The sequence below is a fragment of the Amphiura filiformis genome, chromosome 10 (assembly GCF_039555335.1).
Source record: "Amphiura filiformis chromosome 10, Afil_fr2py, whole genome shotgun sequence".
NCBI lineage: Eukaryota > Metazoa > Echinodermata > Ophiuroidea > Amphilepidida > Amphiuridae > Amphiura > Amphiura filiformis.
The window spans coordinates 43,292,903-43,313,913 of NC_092637.1; the positions used below are offsets into that span (position 1 = coordinate 43,292,903).

The 21,011-nt window shown below is 37.6% G+C and overlaps 2 protein-coding genes across 2 annotated transcripts in view; both read right to left on the reverse strand.

The window, feature by feature from the left end:
* The window catches only part of LOC140162895 (uncharacterized), a 32,484-nt gene extending 25,813 nt beyond the window's left edge, over positions 1-6,671 (reverse strand). The window contains exon 1 of the mRNA XM_072186200.1: positions 6,395-6,671. The gene's annotated coding sequence lies outside the window, so the exon portion shown is untranslated. The remainder of the gene's footprint in view (positions 1-6,394) is intronic.
* A 3,347-nt stretch (positions 6,672-10,018) lies between these two features.
* LOC140162292 (uncharacterized) lies at positions 10,019-18,203 on the reverse strand. Its single transcript, XM_072185530.1, has 2 exons — positions 18,086-18,203; positions 10,019-11,541 (listed from the first exon to the last, which is right to left on the reverse strand). The coding sequence occupies exon 2, from the start codon at positions 11,253-11,255 to the stop codon at positions 10,248-10,250; it is 1,008 nt and encodes a 335-aa protein (XP_072041631.1). The 5' UTR covers positions 11,256-11,541; positions 18,086-18,203; the 3' UTR covers positions 10,019-10,247.
* Positions 18,204-21,011: the final 2,808 nt, after the last annotated feature.

The following is a 21,011-nucleotide window of genomic DNA, read 5'->3' on the forward strand; positions in this document are numbered from 1 at the left end:
GACTCATTTTGATAGTCAAAAACTAATTCAATAATCCTATTGTTGAAGTGGATAATAAGCTTCTACCTTTGGTGGCTAGAACTTTTAATAGCTCTGGTCTTTGTTTGCTTTTGCTAAATCCTGTTCAAGTGGTGGGTTACCAGGCATTGTATTTGGTACAGGTATGCATATAACCAACAATTAACAATGAGAGAACTTTCTTAAACCTCGTTGACTTGGGGATGATTTGAAATGACCGCCAATTATGACTGTTTGATATTTATTGCCAGCAATGTGGAAAAAGAGACACATGTAAAAACGTAAAAGCTATAATTTTGTTTAACAAACCATAACCCCATAACCCCGCTTCTGGATATCGTTTGAAGTCAAATGATATACCATTTTTAAGTTTATGATGTTTATTTTTTAAACACGAAATAAAACAAAATTGACCGGGGGAGGAATTTACGGCTCATTCGCCATGGACGGTCACAAATATCATCCTGGATTGTAGATCTACCTCATACTAGATCAACTATAACAAAAGATGAACTAATTAATTGCCTAATTAAATGCTAATTAAGACAGTTTTCCCAATATGTTACTGTACAAAGTGTGCACGTAATGCTCCAACATTTCCAAATGCCCTATCTCTTGCCTGAGTCACCCTGCTTATTCAAAAGTACACATATTTTTAAGGAAATTTACACTGATATTCAAAAGTATCTCATTTTGGAAAATGGATCTCATATTTGTAATCGTCTCAAATTGAATAGATTTGAGAAGCAATTTGAGATCCAACATGAGATCCAATTTGAGTGACAAATTGAGATATAATCCACCCAATTAGGTTTTATTGGGTGCTAAGTTGCTAACTATTATACTTGATGAAGTATGGTACTGTATGGAACCAGTGTCTAGACTTCTCATGGTCAAGTATGGGTTTAATTGCTGTTCATGGTCTTTTGAGTATACACAAGGTGACCATATGGTAAAGTTGATCTAAAAATGTTTTTCTTTTTCAAGAGAATGTTTTTCAAATTATTTATCAGAATATCTCACAAACTTAAAATCTGAATACTCCTAAAATTGCTTGGAAAATTGCAAACTCAATCAGTAACAAAGGACTTATAAATTCCAGGAGGATACAATGTAGTTGGTTTCAGGTTGTTTGCTACAAAAAATTAAAAGAACAACAGCTATAAGTAATGTGGAAATAATTCATGCAGTGAAAACTGAAGCAACACCCTGATATTTAAAGTGGGATACATACATTTGAAGTCTGTGTCAATAGTATAATTGACCTTGCCTTCTTAGCAGAGAAACCTGATCTGCAAGCACAAAATTCCCAATACTACTTTAGCTATTAAATTGGAGTAATTAGGCCTTGCTCTGTCAAAAATACAATTTTGATGATCCCCAACTTCTTTGACCATGAAATGACAAACATTTGGTAGCACCAATGTATTTAGCACCAATTGGGTGATTATGGATCTCATATTGGTACTCAAATTCATTCTCAAATTGGGTCTCAATTCTATCCAATTTGAGATGATTTTCAAAATGAGATCCATTTTCCAAAATGAGATAGTTCTGCACAACAGTGTTAATGAGGAATTCAATTATGCAATTAGTTTTAGTGCCAGACATGGAGGAAAAACGTTTTGATTGATAATGTCATAAAAATTGTTTTAAATTTTTGACCACCCTGTATGTTTAACGCACGGGATATACCAAGCTCTTTTTTCCTAATTTGTTTGAAGGGCCCATGCAATGTCTTTCTGAATCCATATTTATTTTGAGGTACATAGCTTTCAGAAAAGCAAAATAAGGGGTTCACTATGACATTGACGACAAATATGCTAATTTTGTTTATGTTCCACCCTGTATATTTCTTACCCACCCTGTATTATGATGTTATACACATGTACTTTGCTGATTTGGCATCCTTGTAATATACATTTGTAAGCTTTCCAAAAATATATACTTATAATGGTCTATAATGTATTCATTAAAAGTTGTGTTGAAATAAATCAAAATTAGTGATATTTTTATCATTTTATCATGACATGCGACCATTAAAGATTATAATGTATATAGGGTGATATCATGAAACAATTCAATTTTACTATTAAATTGATAATTTATTGCATTTGCTACTGATATGGAATACATCAACTGAAATAGGGTCTGTGCAAAATTTGGCCCAATAATTTTTTTGTTACGCTGAATGAAAAAATAGTGGGTCAGAAAAGCTGTCTTGGGGGATTTTGGGACAAAATGAGTAATTTGGCCCAAATTTGACCTCACAGATTAATTTGTCAAGTCTTTGCCATTCTAAATTTGTATACTTTTATATACTTTAGACAAACAATTTAGCAGTTATGAATTTTGAATTCAAAATTCAAAGAATTCAAAACATTCGCCATAGAGATTGTACACACCACTTATCCTCTACCACTTTCCATCAGGTTTAATGAGACCATTAATAAATGAGACCATGGGACCACTAATGGTGGTCCCATGTACCAGAATAGCAATATCTGGACATGTAAAGTTGCAGGCCTTTTCGTAAAGAGCAGTGGATCAGCCTGGGCCTGTTGTCTGTCATTCAGCATTAAGATCAACTTGCGCTGCCCTTTGAGGCTTGGCAGCATATCGACCCGTGGCGCGCTTTGAGGAATCTGAGTATTCAGAAAGCATGGATAAATGCCGTTTTATTATTATTATTATTATTTAAATATTTATTTAAACAATTTAACAGTTATTATTAAACAATTTAGCATCAGAACATTACATTTTGAATTCAAAATTCAAATCATTTGCCATAGAGATTGTACACACAAAAAAACAAAAACAAAAAAAAAATCAAAAATAATAAGGACTCCCTCAGCAATTAAGGGGCATTTCGTGATCCACAGCCTCATCCCCCCACTTTTCCAAAAAAAAGTTGAGATTTTTACACCACTGATACCTCTGGCTACATGTTTATGTACCAAATATTTCTTGCAGATTAATTCGTTAAGCAAAAATATCGTCAAATTTGAATTTCGTTCTGGTGCACCTGAACGAAATTACAACACATTGTCTATGGAGCAGTGTAATACACATAATCATGCATAACTCGCAAACGCAAAATCGGAATCAACTGAAATTTTGGAAATAAGCATTTTTCGTGGATATCTACTGAAAAATGTCATAAAAAGAGGATGCTAGGATCACGAAATCCTCCTTTAAAAAGAAAATCCGGATGAGAAGCGGATATGTCATTTTTTTTACTTGGCCTTACTTGTTTAAATTGACAATTTCAAATTTGACTAGATTTTCACAAATAAACCTTAACACAGAAACAAATCACAACACACTGTCAGACAGACGAATGTAAAATGTTGAGATATATACTTTTAAAAAAAGCACATCAACTGATAAATAAAAAAATTGCACTGCAATTAGCTACATATAAACATACAAAAAGTTTTGAAAAATGTGGGTATTTTTAAAGTTGTTTGCCAGATTAAGAAATCTTTGTTCATCAAATTTGTTATACAATTGGTGTCAGAAACCTCAAAAAACTATTTTTTACTGCGCTGCACATACCAGATTTTATAAAAATTCAGAGCTGACTTCAACAGCACCAATTTTAAGCTTAGGCCTACCGATATCATCACTGTCACTGACTGAATGACACTCTAGCCGACACACGCAATGTGACAATGTCTAAGTATCCTTCTTGTTTAGAAGCAAATTTCAAACCAGTTCTTCATTAGGGTGTTTTTATATTGTCTATCTATCCTTGTTTAGGGGTAGGCCTACATGTACATGTATATGGCTAACTCCATGAAGTTGGGGCACAAAGTGTGACATAAGGGTCAAAATTTCAAAATGACTTAATTCTAAATGTAATGTGTGTTTTAGTTACTTCAACTATCATACTTCAACAAAAAAGTGATCTTTTTACATTGGAAAGTACAGAATTTCTGTGGAAGTGCTTTGTTGTTCAGTAGTCGAGGCAAATATCACGATGCTACATGGACACCATTTTATACTAGCTCTCTCTATTTTAAACATACTGTCCATAACATGTCTTAATAAAATACTTTTTTATGATGTCCTACCATGGCAAATTTGCATAATATTACCAATTACACTATCTTAAATCAGAAACAAAAGTTATGAGGCATCAAAAATGAAGGATGACAGGTAAATCTATTCAAAATTATGTTTGATTTCTTTTTGTATCTAAAATTCACAAGGAATATATTTGCAGCTACCTAGGATGGTTCAGAAAGTATTAGATTCACAGCTGGTAGTTTATTTTGAAACTAGAAGTAAAAAAACTTGCCTTTGTTGCAAAAATTCAACATAATTCTACCGATGCTACTTGGACACCGTGTCCTGTAGAATCGGTAGGATTGTGAGTTTAGCACAAGAAGTAATCATACTTTGTGGTAAAGTTATTTAAAAATTATATTTGGGCCTACGGACATTAAAAGTTGTAGAAAAAATAAAACAAGGATACTTAAAAACTGGTGAATACATAAAACTGACAAAACTGTGTACCGATGCTACATGGACACCGTGTCTGATAGTGCATAAAAATTTGTATTGAACACATAAATATTTTACAATGTTTGCCTGCCCTCAAAAGTTAATATGTTTAGTTGTTTGTCATCTCTTTTCATAATATAAGAAGAAATTACATAAATTTTAACTGTTTGCTTCCCAATGCTATACTTTGATCACGATGCTACATCCCGATGCTACATGGACACCGCACCATTTTTTCAAAATATTTACTCTTTGGTAAAATAGCAGCTCCTCAAATCAAGTTCCCTTGAAAACCCCTACCCAGTCACATCTTAAAATAAGTCCATTCATGTCAGTATGTGTACTGACCTTGCTGTAAGCAAGTATAATGGTTTGAAATCTCCCGATGCTACACGTGGACACCACAGTGACATTTTCTCATGAAATTTTAAAACGACTGAGAGCTTAGGCACAAATGCTGGTCAAATTTCCTATAAACACGTTTACATCAATAAAAACACAAAACAAATTGATTTGAATGATACATGTATGTGCTGTGGGTGAGCTGTTATACCGATGCTACACTTATTTTTCTGGACACCGCATGTAGCATCGGGAAGCTCATTTTTGACATCCCATAAATTTTAATTGACTGGTTTCTGTTTTGTTTAAATATACTTTTTAGTTACTACCAACATTAATTCATGTAATATTATGTAAAACTGTGACTGTTTGATGTTACAATTGAAATTATTTCTATTCCGCATACTTGCTTTTTTCTATGTCACGTTTTTGCCCTAAAAAGTGCTGGACACCAACCACTTAATGGCCCGTAAAAATAAAAATATAATAGGTACAATTTTCAAGTAACTTTTACATGAAAGTTAAACTTCATATCTATTTAGAAAATATCAACTGAGGAGAAAAGGTTCATATAAGAAATATTAAACTGCATTTATACTATAAAATTCTCCCAATTTGTAATGTGTCCCAACTTCATGGAATAAGCCATATTGCAATTCCTTGCATAGGGTGTTTTTATTTGAGTAAAATCCTTGTCAAATTTTCGACATGACCTTGCTTTAGGGTCATTTTTGAAAGTCAATTCACACGGATGCTTACTAGCAACTTTCATACATGATGTACATGACTAGTGATCCCCCGGGCGACGTACGCATTTTAGCCCTAATGACTTTGCAAGAACACGTAGTAGTATCATGAGTATGCGCTCGTCAAAGGCTGTGGCCTTAAATGCCCCCCAACATGCCCAAATATTTTACTTTGCGCAAATTTTGTCCATATTGCCCCCCCCCCCCTGAAATTCACTTCCTCCTCCCCGAAAAAAATTCCTGCCGCCGCCACTGGTCAAGGTTTACTGAAAAGTATGATGGTACGTGCCCGGGGGGGGGGGGGGGGGTTGGGCTCAACACAAATGACCAAAAGGGTATGCTCCCCCGGAAAGACCTGCCTTTTGGATTTCGCAACTCGAAAGACCCCTATATTTGACCAAAATAGAGCTCGAAATACCCTGATTTTGATAATTTCAGCTCTGAAAGGTATTCTCAGGCGATTTTCAACCAGAAAGCCAAGAAAGACCCTTGATTTGGACTGTTCGCAGCTCCCAAAGTCCCCATTTTACTTGTTCGCAGCTCCAAAAGACCCCCTTACCTTTTATCGGTACGCCGTCTGCTCCCAAAGCAAAGACCCACCACCTCAAAATTCCGGGGGAGCATATACCTTCCAAAATTTTTCGATGCCCCCCCCCCGGGGGGTACGCGCTCGTCAAAGTTTACTGCAAATAGCTGTGGTGCAGCTGCAATTAACACGATACATATAAATAGTCGATACATCATTAACATGCAAAAACTACGCTAATTTGTAAGCTTACCGAGTCACTATGGTCTCGGTGACGTAAAGTAAAGAGTCCAAAATCACAAAACGCGTGCACTGGAAAAAAGGAATGCCCTCATCTAAGCAGAAAAACCTGTGGTTACTGAAAGTCTCCGATTTACTATTGTACTAATTTACGCGACGGGAACCCTCTGTAAGTCGCCATTTTCTCCTTCTGTAGATGTTTCTCCTCTTTTTTGTAGGAGCACCACCTACACATAAACACGGAGTGAAGATCGTGGGAGTTCTGGACAGTGGGATAGGCCTATTAAATAAACTAGGGTTGGTAGCGCCGCCCGGGGCAAGAAACAAAATTGGCGCCCCTACACCCCCCCACCCCCCGAGAATATCGGGCAATTCTAGAAACACTTGCGCGTGGAGTTTGAATATCGGTCTTAAAAATGTTCTTTCAATTGATTTTGTGCTGAAAATTTCATATACGGTATGGTATAATCTTCTTCCACGGTAAACCAAACAGCTTCCGTGGTAAACCTTATAGCGCCATCACTTGATGAAAGTACGTTATTAGTAGGCGTGAGTTAAAAGCTATCTGGGCTAGAACTGTAGGGGTGAGCTTGCCTACAGGTAAAAAAATACTCGCGGCGGTTATAGAGTGTCCCAAAAGTAACTTAACATTTGAAAAAAAAGCGATGATTAGGGCCTAAGTTATAAACATGTTTACAAAAACTCATTTTAAATTTTTTGCTAATCTTTTTAAAATTTTCAGCCCTAAAATGAACAAAATCTCAAAAATTTTACAGATTAGACACTAAAAGTGACCACCTAAATAACATATTTTAACTCCCATGGCCACCAAACACAATTAAGTCAGATCTCGAATGCTAACCCTTTCCTGTATACAGTATAGTTTAAATAAGCCTATTAATATAAATTTTACATGCTATTTTGAAAAGTCTAACTTGAAATAGTATAAAACCGTATATGATGCCTTAAATTAAAGTTTTAAACGTTCTTCCAATATTAAAAACTATTATTAAATAATTCCCCCTTCCCCCAACACACACCCCCACACCCCTACACCAACAACCACATGCAAAGCTTGGCGAAACCTTGTACATCGTTCAACCGCGCGTGCACCATCCAGCATTGCACCGCTAAAATACACTACCCTATTACGAGCAATGGAATAGCCCGTCAATCATGCACAGTGGTTGCTCCTGGAAAGAAGATTATACCCGATATAACGCGGTTGCTCATGGAAGACAAGAAGGATCATACCCCTTTTCGAAAATTTTGACTTCCATTGCTTGGAGGGGCGCAGAATCGATGCTGAATTGATCAATTTGGAGCCCCCCTAAGGGTAGCGCCCGGGGCATGTTGCCCCCCACTGCTCCCCATAGTTACGCCACTGGTTCTGGAAGGTCTTGTCACCCACTCCTAAGGGGACTGGAATTTTATTTTCGGAAGGGGGGGGGTGTCCCAAATTTACAAAAAGTCAGCGCCAATAAAATTGCAAAATTTTATGAACCCCCCCCCCCACCACTGATACACATTATACCCCAGTATACAGGCTAAAATTGTCACTCACTGTACTCGCTGATGAAAGATGAGTAGGCCTACATTGTACATTTGTACCGTACCATCTGAAAATTCGGAGGTAGGAATTAATTCCTTGTGTTTGGATCAAAAGTTAAATCATATCAAAATCATCTTCAGATTAAAATCAGTCTGTTAGAATAAAATAAACACACAGTATTACACACTATCTGTGGTCATCCTGTGACTCGATGCTTACATTTTGGTCATCAAAATTGTTATGCCAGCCCCCTCCCCCTATTTTGCTTAAGGGCAAGCGATTTTGGCACACATTCATGGAGGGACTTTTAAAATGCTCTAAAAATGCTTATAAAAAACAGTATGCAGATTTTCCTGCCTGCTGTGCTGCGCCTACAACATGTATCTAGGCCATTAAGGTTTGCAAATTGGGATCCCAAAAATTTGGCATGTGCAAAGGGGGGCGAAGATTTTTTGGCAGGCGGAGAGGGGGAAAGCAATTTGCTTGGAGGGGCGCAGAATCGATGCTGAATTGATCAATTTGGAGCCCCCCTAAGGGTAGCGCCTGGGGCATGTTGCCCCCCACTGCTCCCCGTAGTTACGCCACTGGTTCTGGAAGGTCTTGTCACCCACTCCTAAGGGGACTGGAATTTTATTTTCGGAAGGGGGGGGGGGGGTGTCCCAAATTTACAAAAAGTCAGCGCCAATAAAATTGCAAAATTTTATGAACCCCCCCCCCCCCACCACTGATACACATTATACCCCAGTATACAGGCTAAAATTGTCACTCACTGTACTCGCTGATGAAAGATGAGTAGGCCTACATTGTACATTTGATCGTGTCATGGTTCTGGACGGAGGTAGGAATTAATTCCTTGTGTTTGGATCAAAAGTTAAATCATATCAAAATCATCTTCAGATTAAAATCAGTCTGTTAGAATAAAATAAACACACAGTATTACACACTATCTGTGGTCATCCTGTGACTCGATGCTTACATTTTGGTCATCAAAATTGTTATGCCAGCCCCCTCCCCCTATTTTGCTTAAGGGCAAGCGATTTTGGCACACATTCATGGAGGGACTTTTAAAATGCTCTAAAAATGCTTATAAAAACAGTATGCAGATTTTCCTGCCTGCTGTGCTGCGCCTACAACAAGTATCTAGGCCATTAAGGTTTGCAAATTGGGATCCCAACAATTTGGCATGTGCAAAGGGGGCGAAGATTTTTGGCAGGCGGAGAGGGGAAAGCAATTTGCTTGGAGGGCGCAGAATCGATGCTGAATTGATCAATTTGGAGCCCCCCTAGGGGTAGCGCCTGGGGCATGTTGCCCCCACTGCTCCCCGTAGTTACGCCCACTGGTTCTGGAAGGTCTTGTCACCCACTCCTAAGGGGACTGGAATTTTATTTTAGGAAGGGGGGTGTCCCGAATTTACAAAAGTCAGCGCCAATAAAATTGCAAAATTTTATGACCCCCCCCCCCACCACTGATACACATTATACCCCAGTATACAGGCTAAAATTGTCACTCACTGTACTCGCTGATGAAAGATGAGTAGGCCTACATTGTACATTTGTACCGTACCATCTGAAAATTCGGAGGTAGGAATTAATTCCTTGTGTTTGGATCAAAAGTTAAATCATATCAAAATCATCTTCAGATTAAAATCAGTCTGTTAGAATAAAATAAACACACAGTATTACACACTATCTGTGGTCATCCTGTGACTCGATGCTTACATTTTGGTCATCAAAATTGTTATGCCAGCCCCCTCCCCCTATTTTGCTTAAGGGCAAGCGATTTTGGCACACATTCATGGAGGGACTTTTAAAATGCTCTAAAAATGCTTATAAAAAACAGTATGCAGATTTTCCTGCCTGCTGTGCTGCGCCTACAACATGTATCTAGGCCATTAAGGTTTGCAAATTGGGATCCCAAAAATTTGGCATGTGCAAAGGGGGGCAAAGATTTTGTGGCAGGCGGAGAGGGGGAAAGCAATTTTGGGCAGGCGGTGGGGGGGCAAACAATTTTGAGCCATTTGAAAATCCCCACCCCTGGTCATTATTATTTCACAGCCCCTTAAATCTCTTAGGGTAAGATGGGGTAATTATGTAATGATTTTCAGGCTTGTGAAAAACCATTTTTTTTATGGTAAATGAAATACATAAGTTCTTATCTCTCAATGTGTACATAAGTCTCAGCAAAGATTTTCAAATATTTGAAAAATATGAGGTGAGAGGGGTGAGAGGGAGTTGAAAAATGGGGGTCAATGTGGCAGTGGCTATACATATCCCCGTCACCCATTTTAAGTGAGTGCACCCCCGGGCTGAAAGCGTTACTGTTTGGTGTGTGTACCGATATGGACAATAAGACTGCATTTATACGCAAAATCCTTCTTACAGTACTCACATATGTATGGTGTCTCTTTGGTGTTGCCCCTTATGTGTGAGTCAAGAAAAATTTTCTGAGGAAAACACTTTCGGCAATATCCACACTGAAAGCAATCAACTCCCGGGGAATCCACTTTGGTGTGTATATTGACTATGTGGCGGGTGAGAGTGTATTTACGTGTATAACACTTCTGGCAATACTTACACTGATAGGGTTTCTCTTTGGTGTGAGTTCTGATGTGGGGTTTAAGATTACTTTTCTGAGAAAAACACTTCTGGCAGTATTCACACTGATATGGTTTCTCTTTGGTGTGAGTTCGAACGTGAGTTACTTGGCGACGTTTATTTACAAAGCATTTCTGACAGTACTGACACTGATAGCGTTTCTCTTTAGGGTGAGTTCTGATGTGGGTTTTAAGATTATAGTTATCAGAAAAATACTTATGGCAGTATTCACATTGATATGGGGTCTCTTTGGTGTGAAATATAACGTGCCTTTGCAGAGACGATTCATCATCAAAGCATTTCGGACAATATTGACACTGATGGAGTTTCTCTTTGGGGTGAGTTCTGATGTGGGTTTTAAGATTATATTGATCAGAAAAACACTTCTGGCAGTATTCACACTGATACTTCTCTTTGAGACAACTGGAAGTGCACAACAGTCTGTGGGTAACTATGTCACAATCATTTGAAAAACTTTTCAAACAATTTTTACATTTGTCTGATTGTTTCCGGTGGTTAATCAGGTGTCTACGCAGCCTACCATAATATGTCAAGCTTTTCTGACAAAACAAACGCTTTTTTCTACGTCTATGAGCATGCACATATTTAACAAGATGTCTGCTAACATGGATCTTCAATTTATCCAAAGAATAATGGTTCATTTTACAAAATGTACAGCAAAATGGTTTCAAAAGTTTCATTGTTGCCTGTAGATGTTTGTCAGTCATATAGATATTGCAATATGCATTGTATAATCATTATTTCCTGAACTGTAAAGGAATCCAAATAACATTCATAATTCACGTAATTATGTGCAGTTGAAATATCTGTGCGAACCTCGGTTGAAATATCTGTGCGAACCTCACTGGAACCAACCATGGAAATCAATAAATACTCGCAAACAATGGTGCAGGAAGCAGGACAAGACACCAATCCTCACTGCCATCTGTATTAGCGTTGGTTGAAATTATTACACGTTGTCTTATTATGCAGAATTGTATCACTGGATCAAATCTGAAATGTTATAATTGAAAATAAAAACAATATGATTTTTTACAAATTATGTCTTGATCCACTGCCTCCTCGCCCAATTTACTCCAAAAACTTCAGATTTTTATCACCAGAACCGTAGGACTACATAATGAGCTATTTGTGTGCATACACTTTTATTGCGAAATGAGTTTTTGACAAAAAGACCATCCATTTTATTTCATGTCTTTCACGGTGACGGAATTGAAATTGTAACATAGTATATGACACTGATGAGCCTGTAAAATCCACCGGGGGGTCTTCAAATAAATTTGTACAGGGATCTCCCTTACAAAAATGACACACATTTTTTGCAAGCGTTCAGCATGAATGCGCACACATATCACACATTTGCATTTAATATATGAAGTGTGCGCATGCACGGTCTGCATGCTTATATGCATAATGCATGTAGGAGCTGCATGCTTGCAGGAGCTGCATGCACGCGTGTCGGGACGCGTGTACATACATACATACAAGAATTTATATTGCGCTTTATCATTAAATATCAAATCGCATTACAAGAGACAAAAACATGCAAATGGAAAAAAACCCAAAAAAAAACAATATTATGCAACAGGAAATAAATGTGATTTGAGGAGTTCTTTGAACCGGTTTAGGGTGGGGGCCTCACGGATATGCTGTGGAAGGAGCTGCATTGGTCTTCAGTCACTGAAAACCCAGCCATCGATACTAATTAAAATTATTAAATCGCTGAAAAGGGGGGATAACTATTTGGCTAGTTAGCATTTGGCTAGTTAAATTCAAAATCAATAGAGGGCGTCCTATTTTGGCTAGTTAAATGTTGGTCGCCCAGGCTAGTTAAAATTTTGTCCCTTAGGCTAGTTAAAATTTTGTCCCCTGGGCTAGTTAAAAATTTTCCCTTTAGGCTAGTTAAAATTTTGTCCCCTAGGCTAGTTAAAAATTTTCCCTTAGGCTAGTTAAAATTTTGTCCCCTCGGCTAGTTAAAAATTTTCCCTTAGGCTAGTTAAAATTTTGTCCCCTAGGCTAGTTAAAATTTGTCCCTTAGGCTAGTTAAATGTTGGTCAGCCAGGCTAGTTAAAATTTTGTCCCTTAGGCTAGTTAAATGTTGGTCGGCCAGGCTAGTTAAAATTGTGTCCCCTAGGCTAGTTAAATGTTGGTCAGCTAAGCTAGTTAAATTTTGGTCTCTCAAGCTAGTTAAATGTTGGCTCCTTGGCTCCTTGTTTCTGGTTCCCTTACTTTCCTAATATCAATGAAACAGTAAAACAAATGCAACAGTAATACAAACATACACCTTTGACATGATTTGAGCATTATAATAATGTAAAGAAGATTAGAACTTATAGTGTATATTATGTCTTTGTTTTAATTAATGTACCAAATACTGTGAATATTTATATGACATGTTTTGCATTTAGAATTTAGGAGAAGTGACCTTCCTCTGTCTGAGTGGTTTACCTCACAGGGTCAAGGGGCGTCTGGGCCTCCTTGTTTTGGTGGCTGACCACATGATTGATGGGGAATACCCCTTGATTTGAGATGATGGGGACAAAATTTTAACTAGCCTAAGGGAAAAATTTTAACTAGCCTAAGGGGAAAATTTTAACTAGCCTAGGGGACAAAATTTTAACTAGCCTAAGGGAAAAATTTTAACTACCCTAGGGGACAAAATTTTAACTAGCCTAAGGGAAAATTTTTAACTAGCCTAGGGGACAAAATTTTAACTAGCCTAAGGGAAAATTTTAACTAGCCTAGGGGACAAAATTTTAACTAGCCCAAGGGAAAATTTTTAACTAGCCTAGGGGACAAAATTTTAACTAGCCTAAGGGAAAAATTTTAACTAGCCTAGGGGACAAAATTTTAACTAGCCTAGGGGACAAAATTTTAACTAGCCTGGGCGACCAACATTTAACTAGCCAAAATAGGACGCCCTCTATTGATTTTGAATTTAACTAGCCAAATGCTAACTAGCCAAATAACAAATCCCTGAAAAGGTACCCCAAAGCCGCTGCACATCCGTATACCTTCAGCCAGGAAGAGCCTCCCCCCCCCCACCCCCGGAAAATACATTCAATTAGGCTAATTATGAGTAAATTGCAAATTCATTCTGGAAATAATCTTTTTCGTGAATATTTATGCCAAAATAAAATAAATTCATGTTTCCAGTAACCCGACCGTCCCTATTTATGGTGCCACTTGGGGGCAAAAATAAAAATTTTCAATAGTCGCCACAAAATTCTGATTGTTGGAAATCAAATTTTAATATTATTTATGTTATTTTTCCCCAACTTTCAGCCATCAAGTGCAGTTTAAAAAAATACAGTTGAATTTTATAAATAGGCCTGGGCCCCCCTGGCCGGCCTAGACACTGGAATTGCGTCAGATTTGTGATTTCGAATAGATATGCATGCACGGCCGGGGGTGTATGACCCGGTGTATGATACCTACATTTAGAAATCGCAAGCATTCTAATATATGTGTACATGTTTGTGTATAAATGTGTAGTATGATCATGTCACATTTATAAGGGATTTTATTAGTTGACCAAATTTTCAACCCCATTTGTCAATTTTTGTCCCATTTTATTCATAAGGACACTTTATTATTTGCCCTGGCCAACTCAGTATCGATTCTGCACCCTTAGCGATGAAAGCCAAAGGGTTTGTGTGCTTAGCGCGCATTTCAGCACTCATTTAAAAGATCAATAAAGCCGGAACTTCATTATAACTAAATTAGTGGTAGGCATATTTGTGCAATTTTCGAGGATTGGGGGTGGGTCGCCAGTTATGTAGGCCTATCCATTACCCCGGGTGCCACAACCCCTAGCTACGGCTGTACCTGTACGTCTCTAGCTGCCTACGCCACTGATGAAGTTCATGTCATTATTTTTACTCATTTGCGATTATTTTTTTCGTACCGTACATCATATTTTAGGTATGCCAGGCAAACCTTAGTTTTTGCTAGTCAGCCAAATTCGCCTAGAACACAATGCATATTTAGAAATTTAAAAGAACTGGCCGGTCAAGGAAACCTACATAAATATGTTTTCTATCACTTGACCCAAATATGATTTTTTATGGTGAAAAGACAATCGCACATGGAATTTTAGAGGGATTTTGATAGCAGTTCCATTAAAAAAAGCTGCTATCATCATAAGACTAATTAAGATCTAGAAACACCACCGAAATGCTGTATTGTATTGGAGAATTTTGCTAGCTGAATCTTTTTGATGAAAGTAAATCTTTGACAAGATGTAACTTTGCTATATGGAAAGTGCTATGAAAAAAGGTTTTCAGTTTTGGCTTTCTTTACTCAAGGGCTTTGATTTGATATATAAAATGATGCAGTTTGAAGGCAAATTTGAATTCACCTAGCATATATCGCTCATTCTACAAAATCCGGTGCCAATAGCCTTTTTTCCATTCTTTGGTCCACAAAAACTTTGTCGAGCATTTAGGGCATCAAATATGTTGTTTTTCTGGTAGAACTCAACGAGATCTACACGGACATATATAGTTTTCCATACTTTAAATGCTTTCTTCAGCCTGATTAACCCTTGCAAAGGTGCAAAAATCGCTAAAAATGCGTTTCCACAGCTCAAGTGTCACATCTAACCTTGAATATTTTCTTTGAATAAATGCGATTTCTTTACATATTTGTTGTTTTTTAATTAGATAACGCACCATCATATTGTTTATCAACATTACTTTTGAGTAATTAAAATGTCTTTGTGTAATTCTAAAATAAATTGCACTTTCCACCAAAATGCTGTGAGCTACGTTACCCCTTTTTAACACACGTTATTGGAAAGAAGTAAAACAGAGGTATCAATGTAATTTGCAGTTTTTGAAAGGAAACACTCATAGGTTTTTAAAAATCACAATAAAAATTGTGATGCTGTAGCATTTTTGGCATAGAAATGTTGTAAACATTGAAATTTCGACCGACCATGTTAAGATTGGTGAGCTACGTTACCAGGATTCTATAGTATGCACTTGTATTACATGTACTTCCTAATAATATGTGAAAGCTACCAGTGGTCGAACCCCATTTATATTAGAATTAACCGACATAACGTTCTAACGTTCGCAAATCACATTAAAAACATTAAAAACCAGTGAACTACGTTACTGTGAGCTACGTTACACACTCATTTAAGCATGTTCAAAACTTCTATGAAATGGTGAAATCTGTTTTACATTTCACTCAAGTGATCTTTAATTTGCTTTTATGACCTTGGATTGAGTAAAACCAGCCCATTTTATAGTCGGTAACGTAGCTCACATTACATTAAGTTTTAGTGTTAAAAAACATCATGACTTCCTGAAAGAAAAATATGCAAGTGGTGTTGGCAATCTTTTACATCTGAAAGTAGTGATACATTTACTTTTAAAAAAACCAAAAAGCAGGTCTTTTTGAACAACTTTTATTTTTTCTATTTTTTTAGTGGATTGGCACCGGATTTTGTAGAATGAGCGATATAGTGCAACGCATACGGTACATGTAAAATCAGTTGATTTTTCAGAAAATATTATTTTTTCAGTGAGTTTTGCTTTATTTCGTGTTTGATTATGAAAAATGGAAAAAATCCTGGACTGAGGATCGACATCACGCTAGTCTTCATGTATATTACCGCGTGGAGACATATGTACATGCATGACATGACTTGGGTCCTAAATTACATGTAGAGAATAAACGATAGGAATTTTTATTTTGCCTATCCTCTACCGTGTGATAGACGACAGGCAGGTCCAATATTTTGAGTAAGTGGATGCCGGCAGCACTGTAAACAAATTTTTTAAGCAAAAAATAAGTTACTAGTACCGTCATAAAAAGTCCCCTCATTATAAAATGAACGAAACTTGTTTACAACTTCACGTATTCTGTTGCGGCGTATTGCTAGCGCGTTCAGCGTATTCCGCACTAGTCTACGCATCCAGCGCGATACATACGCGGACCTCTACACGCATGTTGAATACGCATTATCAGGACGCATGATGACGTGGGGTCGACTACGGCCTGATAGACGGCACCCGAAATCATGCGATTGTCCAATCAGAAATGTGTCTACGAACTAGACCACTCCCACATGTACTAAGAATGTGCCATCATCATCTAGTCCGAATAATCAGACCCAGAACAAAATAATAATTTCTGACATGATCCTGTAAGGCCAAGGAAAGTCGATTTTGAGTTTCCCGTCACCCGCCCTCACTTCATTTTCTGACCTTCACTTGAATTCATTATTATGATTTTCCAAAAAATACCGATTTTTTTGTGGAAAAAATCAAAATCAAAACATACATTTTGCTGTCAACCTTGCAGACTCTTTTTAATATACTTTTGAATCTCATTTGGGCTAAACATGAATCTTCAAGTGAGTGAGCCGCAGTGCGCGGCAAATAACAACACATTTTACATGCGTGTTAGTCATATAATGAAAGGCAGAAAAATAATGAATAATGAATGATGAAAAAGTTCAAGTACCTCACTTGTTTTCAGAAATTATGTGACGGGAAACTCAAAATTGACTGTTAGGGGGCCTAATCATCATCATGGCATGCTCAAACAAAACCCGGTACCCCAGGTCAACATAAAAAGTGGTAACCATGTGTGTTCTAAATTTCGCGGAAAAGGGGTATTTTGTTGACTGAAATCGCGGACCGCGAAATCGCGAAAAAAGGGGGTATTCTGAGCATTGTCTCCGCGAAATTTAAAAAAAAAGGGGTATTTCACAGGTTCGTTCGATCGATGTCTTCAGCCTTCATCCTCTGGCATTTCATTGATTCCGCCCTCAATCGTCACAGCGAGAGCGTCAGAAGGCAGCTTTTTACTATTGGCACGGCGGTTTCCCGATATAGTTGTCTAGTGGGTGTTGCACGTATGCTCCCGCACGTTTTGAAGAGAGCTGAATGAGCGACGCGAACATCGATGGTGTCAGATGTAACCGTTTTGGCTGCCGTATACACTTTTCCATGCGGTGAATTGAAAACATTGCGGGAAACATTGGCAGTGATTGGAGCGAATGTGTTTAAGATATATCTGATCTGAGTATCCAACCCATAGTGTTGTGCAGCCTGAGGTCTTGTGTCAAAACTTGGGTACCACAATACTTTAAAGGAACCTCTGTACACAAAACTTGAGGATTGTTCCTCTTTGGTTCATTTTCAATTAAAATCAGTATACAGGCATTGTAATTACCCCAGTTAATAACACAGGATCATCTGGGAGTACAACAGACACAAAGTAATGTTCATACTTGCACATTTTGTACTTAATATATTAAAATATTTGGAGTCATTGAAAAGGGGTGTCTGGAAATCTTCTCATTGAAAACCTTGAAAAGGGGGGTATTTTTTACCCTGATTTTGTCAGTGATTTGGCAAAAAAAGGGGGTAAAATCAATGAAAATCAGTGAAAAGGGGGTTTTGAAAAAGGAAGAACACACATGGTTACCACTTTTTATGTTGACCTGGGGTACCGGGAAACAAAAGCTCACACTAAACTGAGCATGGGTACGCGGTACCAGCAGGCTTAAAGCACTCACCAGACTTATATCTCTCAAACTCAGCATTTGTAGGTGCTTTTATGTTTATTTCCAACATGAAATGACACGCAATTCACAATACGAAAATCCCTGCAATGCAAATCACCATGAACTTTTATTAATTGTAGATATTCCTCCTTTTGCAGGAGCACTTCTCTTTACATGGAGTAAGGTTCATGTGAGTTCTGATAACTTTGACTGTCCCAAGAACTCGCGGTGGCAAAGGCATCTCCCGGTGTGGAGACACACTTGGGTCATATGGTCCCGGACCACCAGCAGGATATGTTAAGCACATCAATGACAATGACAAAGGTACCAAAATCTAAAATTGGATGATTTTTACGATCGTCCAAATAAGCAAATCACTGACACTGCTGAATGGGCCCCGCGGGGGGGGGGGTAAATTTTGCCTCTGAAAATGGGCTAAAAAGTACAAAAAGGGTAAAAATGTACATTTCAGGGCGGTCAGCATCCCACGGGGGGGGGCTGGCAAGACTTAGTCACAGGGGGTGCTCCCCCCTTCCCCCCTCCCCCTTGGCCACGCTACTGCCACTTCCACACCAATCAATGTATGGGTCAGGTATATAGGGCCAAGCATTAGGCCTACTTTTGCAGTCACGGGCATTCGGTGAGAGCAAAATATCAAAAAGTAGGGTAAGATGGGGTACCGGTATTAAAGTGGGACACTTTAGGATATTATTGGATATTAAACTCATGATGTAAGTGAATAAAGATTGGACTACAAGCTTTAATAATTCAAGTATAATCCTAGGACAATGCCTGGTGTTAGTTTTGTTTTAGTTTTTAATATTCAGTAGGCCTACAGAAGGGCAGGACCAATTATGTAATGACTCAAATGTCCCATTTACCCCAACACTTTGGGGTAAGTGAGACACATTCTTTGACACATATATTTAAGATATTATTACTTTCAAAGAATATAGGCCCTATAATTTTCACCAATGCACATTAATATTGGAGCATTTGGGCATTATTAACATAATTATACCAAAAAATAGTAATACTACATACTATCATTATGTTTATTAATTTCATCATAATACATGAGGCAGATTTTGTTCTTGGTTTTTAGTGACAAACCCCCCAAAGAACCCACGATTTGCGATTTTCAGCCACAAAATCAATAATCAAGTCATCTAATATAATAGGCGTGTTCGGTATAGTTTGAGCTTGTTGGCGGCATTATAAGCAATTTAACTAAGTTGTTGGGTTTTTTTTTTTTTGGGGTTTTTTTTTTTTTTGGGGGGGCAGCGGTGGGGCCGGGCAAAATGGGGGGGCATGATCAGGAGGGCGGCAGAATTGACGACTACAGCCCGCCTCCATTCATCGCTGTTGGGGCGGCAGTCATTAGCATCGGGTCGGTAAATAATCGGCGTCGGGTCGCAGTAGCATAGGCCTACCGGTAAAAGGGGGGTCTTTCGGAGCCTGCGAACCGGGCTGTGAACAAGTAAAATGGGGTCTTTTGGAGCTGCGAAAAGTCAAAATCAAGGGTCTTTCCCCGGGGGGGGGGGGCCACTGGTCATTGACAAGGGGGTAGCATGCGTGGCCAAAAAATCACGTAAAAAGGGTCTTTTTTCACGATCAGGCACTGTACGTACGTATCGTGAATAGGGTGTCAAAAACATGGAAATTAGAGAAAAAGGGTATCTTTTTCACAACAGATTTACGTATTTAGGGTCCGTCCAGACTCCAGTCCTTTATAAGTTTCATGTCCTTCATGTTTATCCCTAGACTTGACTGTGTAGTTCTCTGTTTAGTCTCTTCTTTAAGTCCATAAAGATTGCCGACTTCGCCCAGCTGGCCCTGTTAATATTTTACCATTAGCCCATTCAATGCTACACAACCCTACAACATTCAATGGTGATGTACACATGCAGTACATGTACAATGTACATTGTACATGCACAGCACGTGTATACTCTGATTTTAAGAGTTTCAATTCTCCTTTATAAAGTCCAAAGTTTCTCATTTCATTTTAAAATATTTTTACTGTTATTTGAATTTTCTATCTTGTATTTATGGATAAAAATAAAGATTTTAAAGCTCATTTTCATGTTGTATACAATTATTTAACCACCAATATCTATGGAAGAGGACTGATTGACTTGACCTGTGACCTATTATCCACAAAATAAATAAATAAAAACATGCATGTTATTATCGTCAAACGCATCAGATTTTTGTCAGAATTTTGTCACAATAAGTGATCTTGATTTTATTAAAAAAACAAATTTTAAACTTTTGAATAAAATGTGAAAACATCTTATGAATATTAAAAGGTAAGATGGATATGGTGCAGAATTAAAATACGTTTTTGGATTGGTATCAAATTCTGCAGTCATACACGAATCCTGCAAGTCTTGGATGAACTGATTGAGCATCATGCATCTCAGTCGCTATTTACCGACTTATTTTCATCCTAATACTTTATTCAACTTATGAAATAATACCACTATTATTCATCCGATTCCTTCCAGAAGTAGGCCTTAATTGTTGTCATTTTAAGCTTTTAAAATAAATCATTAATATGCACTTTTCATCTTTTCGCAATAAGGCCTAGGTCATAAAAAAATCTGACCACTATTTTATGATTTTTGTCTCACTTTGAAACATGATTTGTAGCCTTGTAGGTCTATAATAATATTTGGAGGATGGAGAATAAATTGTCGAAACTTAATAATAGGGCCTACAAAAATGATATTAAAACATTTCTTGACTTTTTTCTCTATTTTATTTTCTTCATTGTTGTTTTTTCTTAAGAGTTTTGTAAATTTTCTTTTCATTTAATACCCTCTTATTAGGCTCTCTGATAGGCCTACTATAAATCTGCTTAAAATAATGTAACGTTTATTTTGTAATTTTAAAATAGCCATATTCTGCCCTGGTAGCAGAGCCATTCTGAGTT

Excerpts from the sequence above, each read along its gene's own strand:
- LOC140162292 (XM_072185530.1), bottom strand. The coding sequence starts at position 11,255 with ATGACTGACAAACATCTACAGGCAACAATGAAACTTTTGAAACCATTT.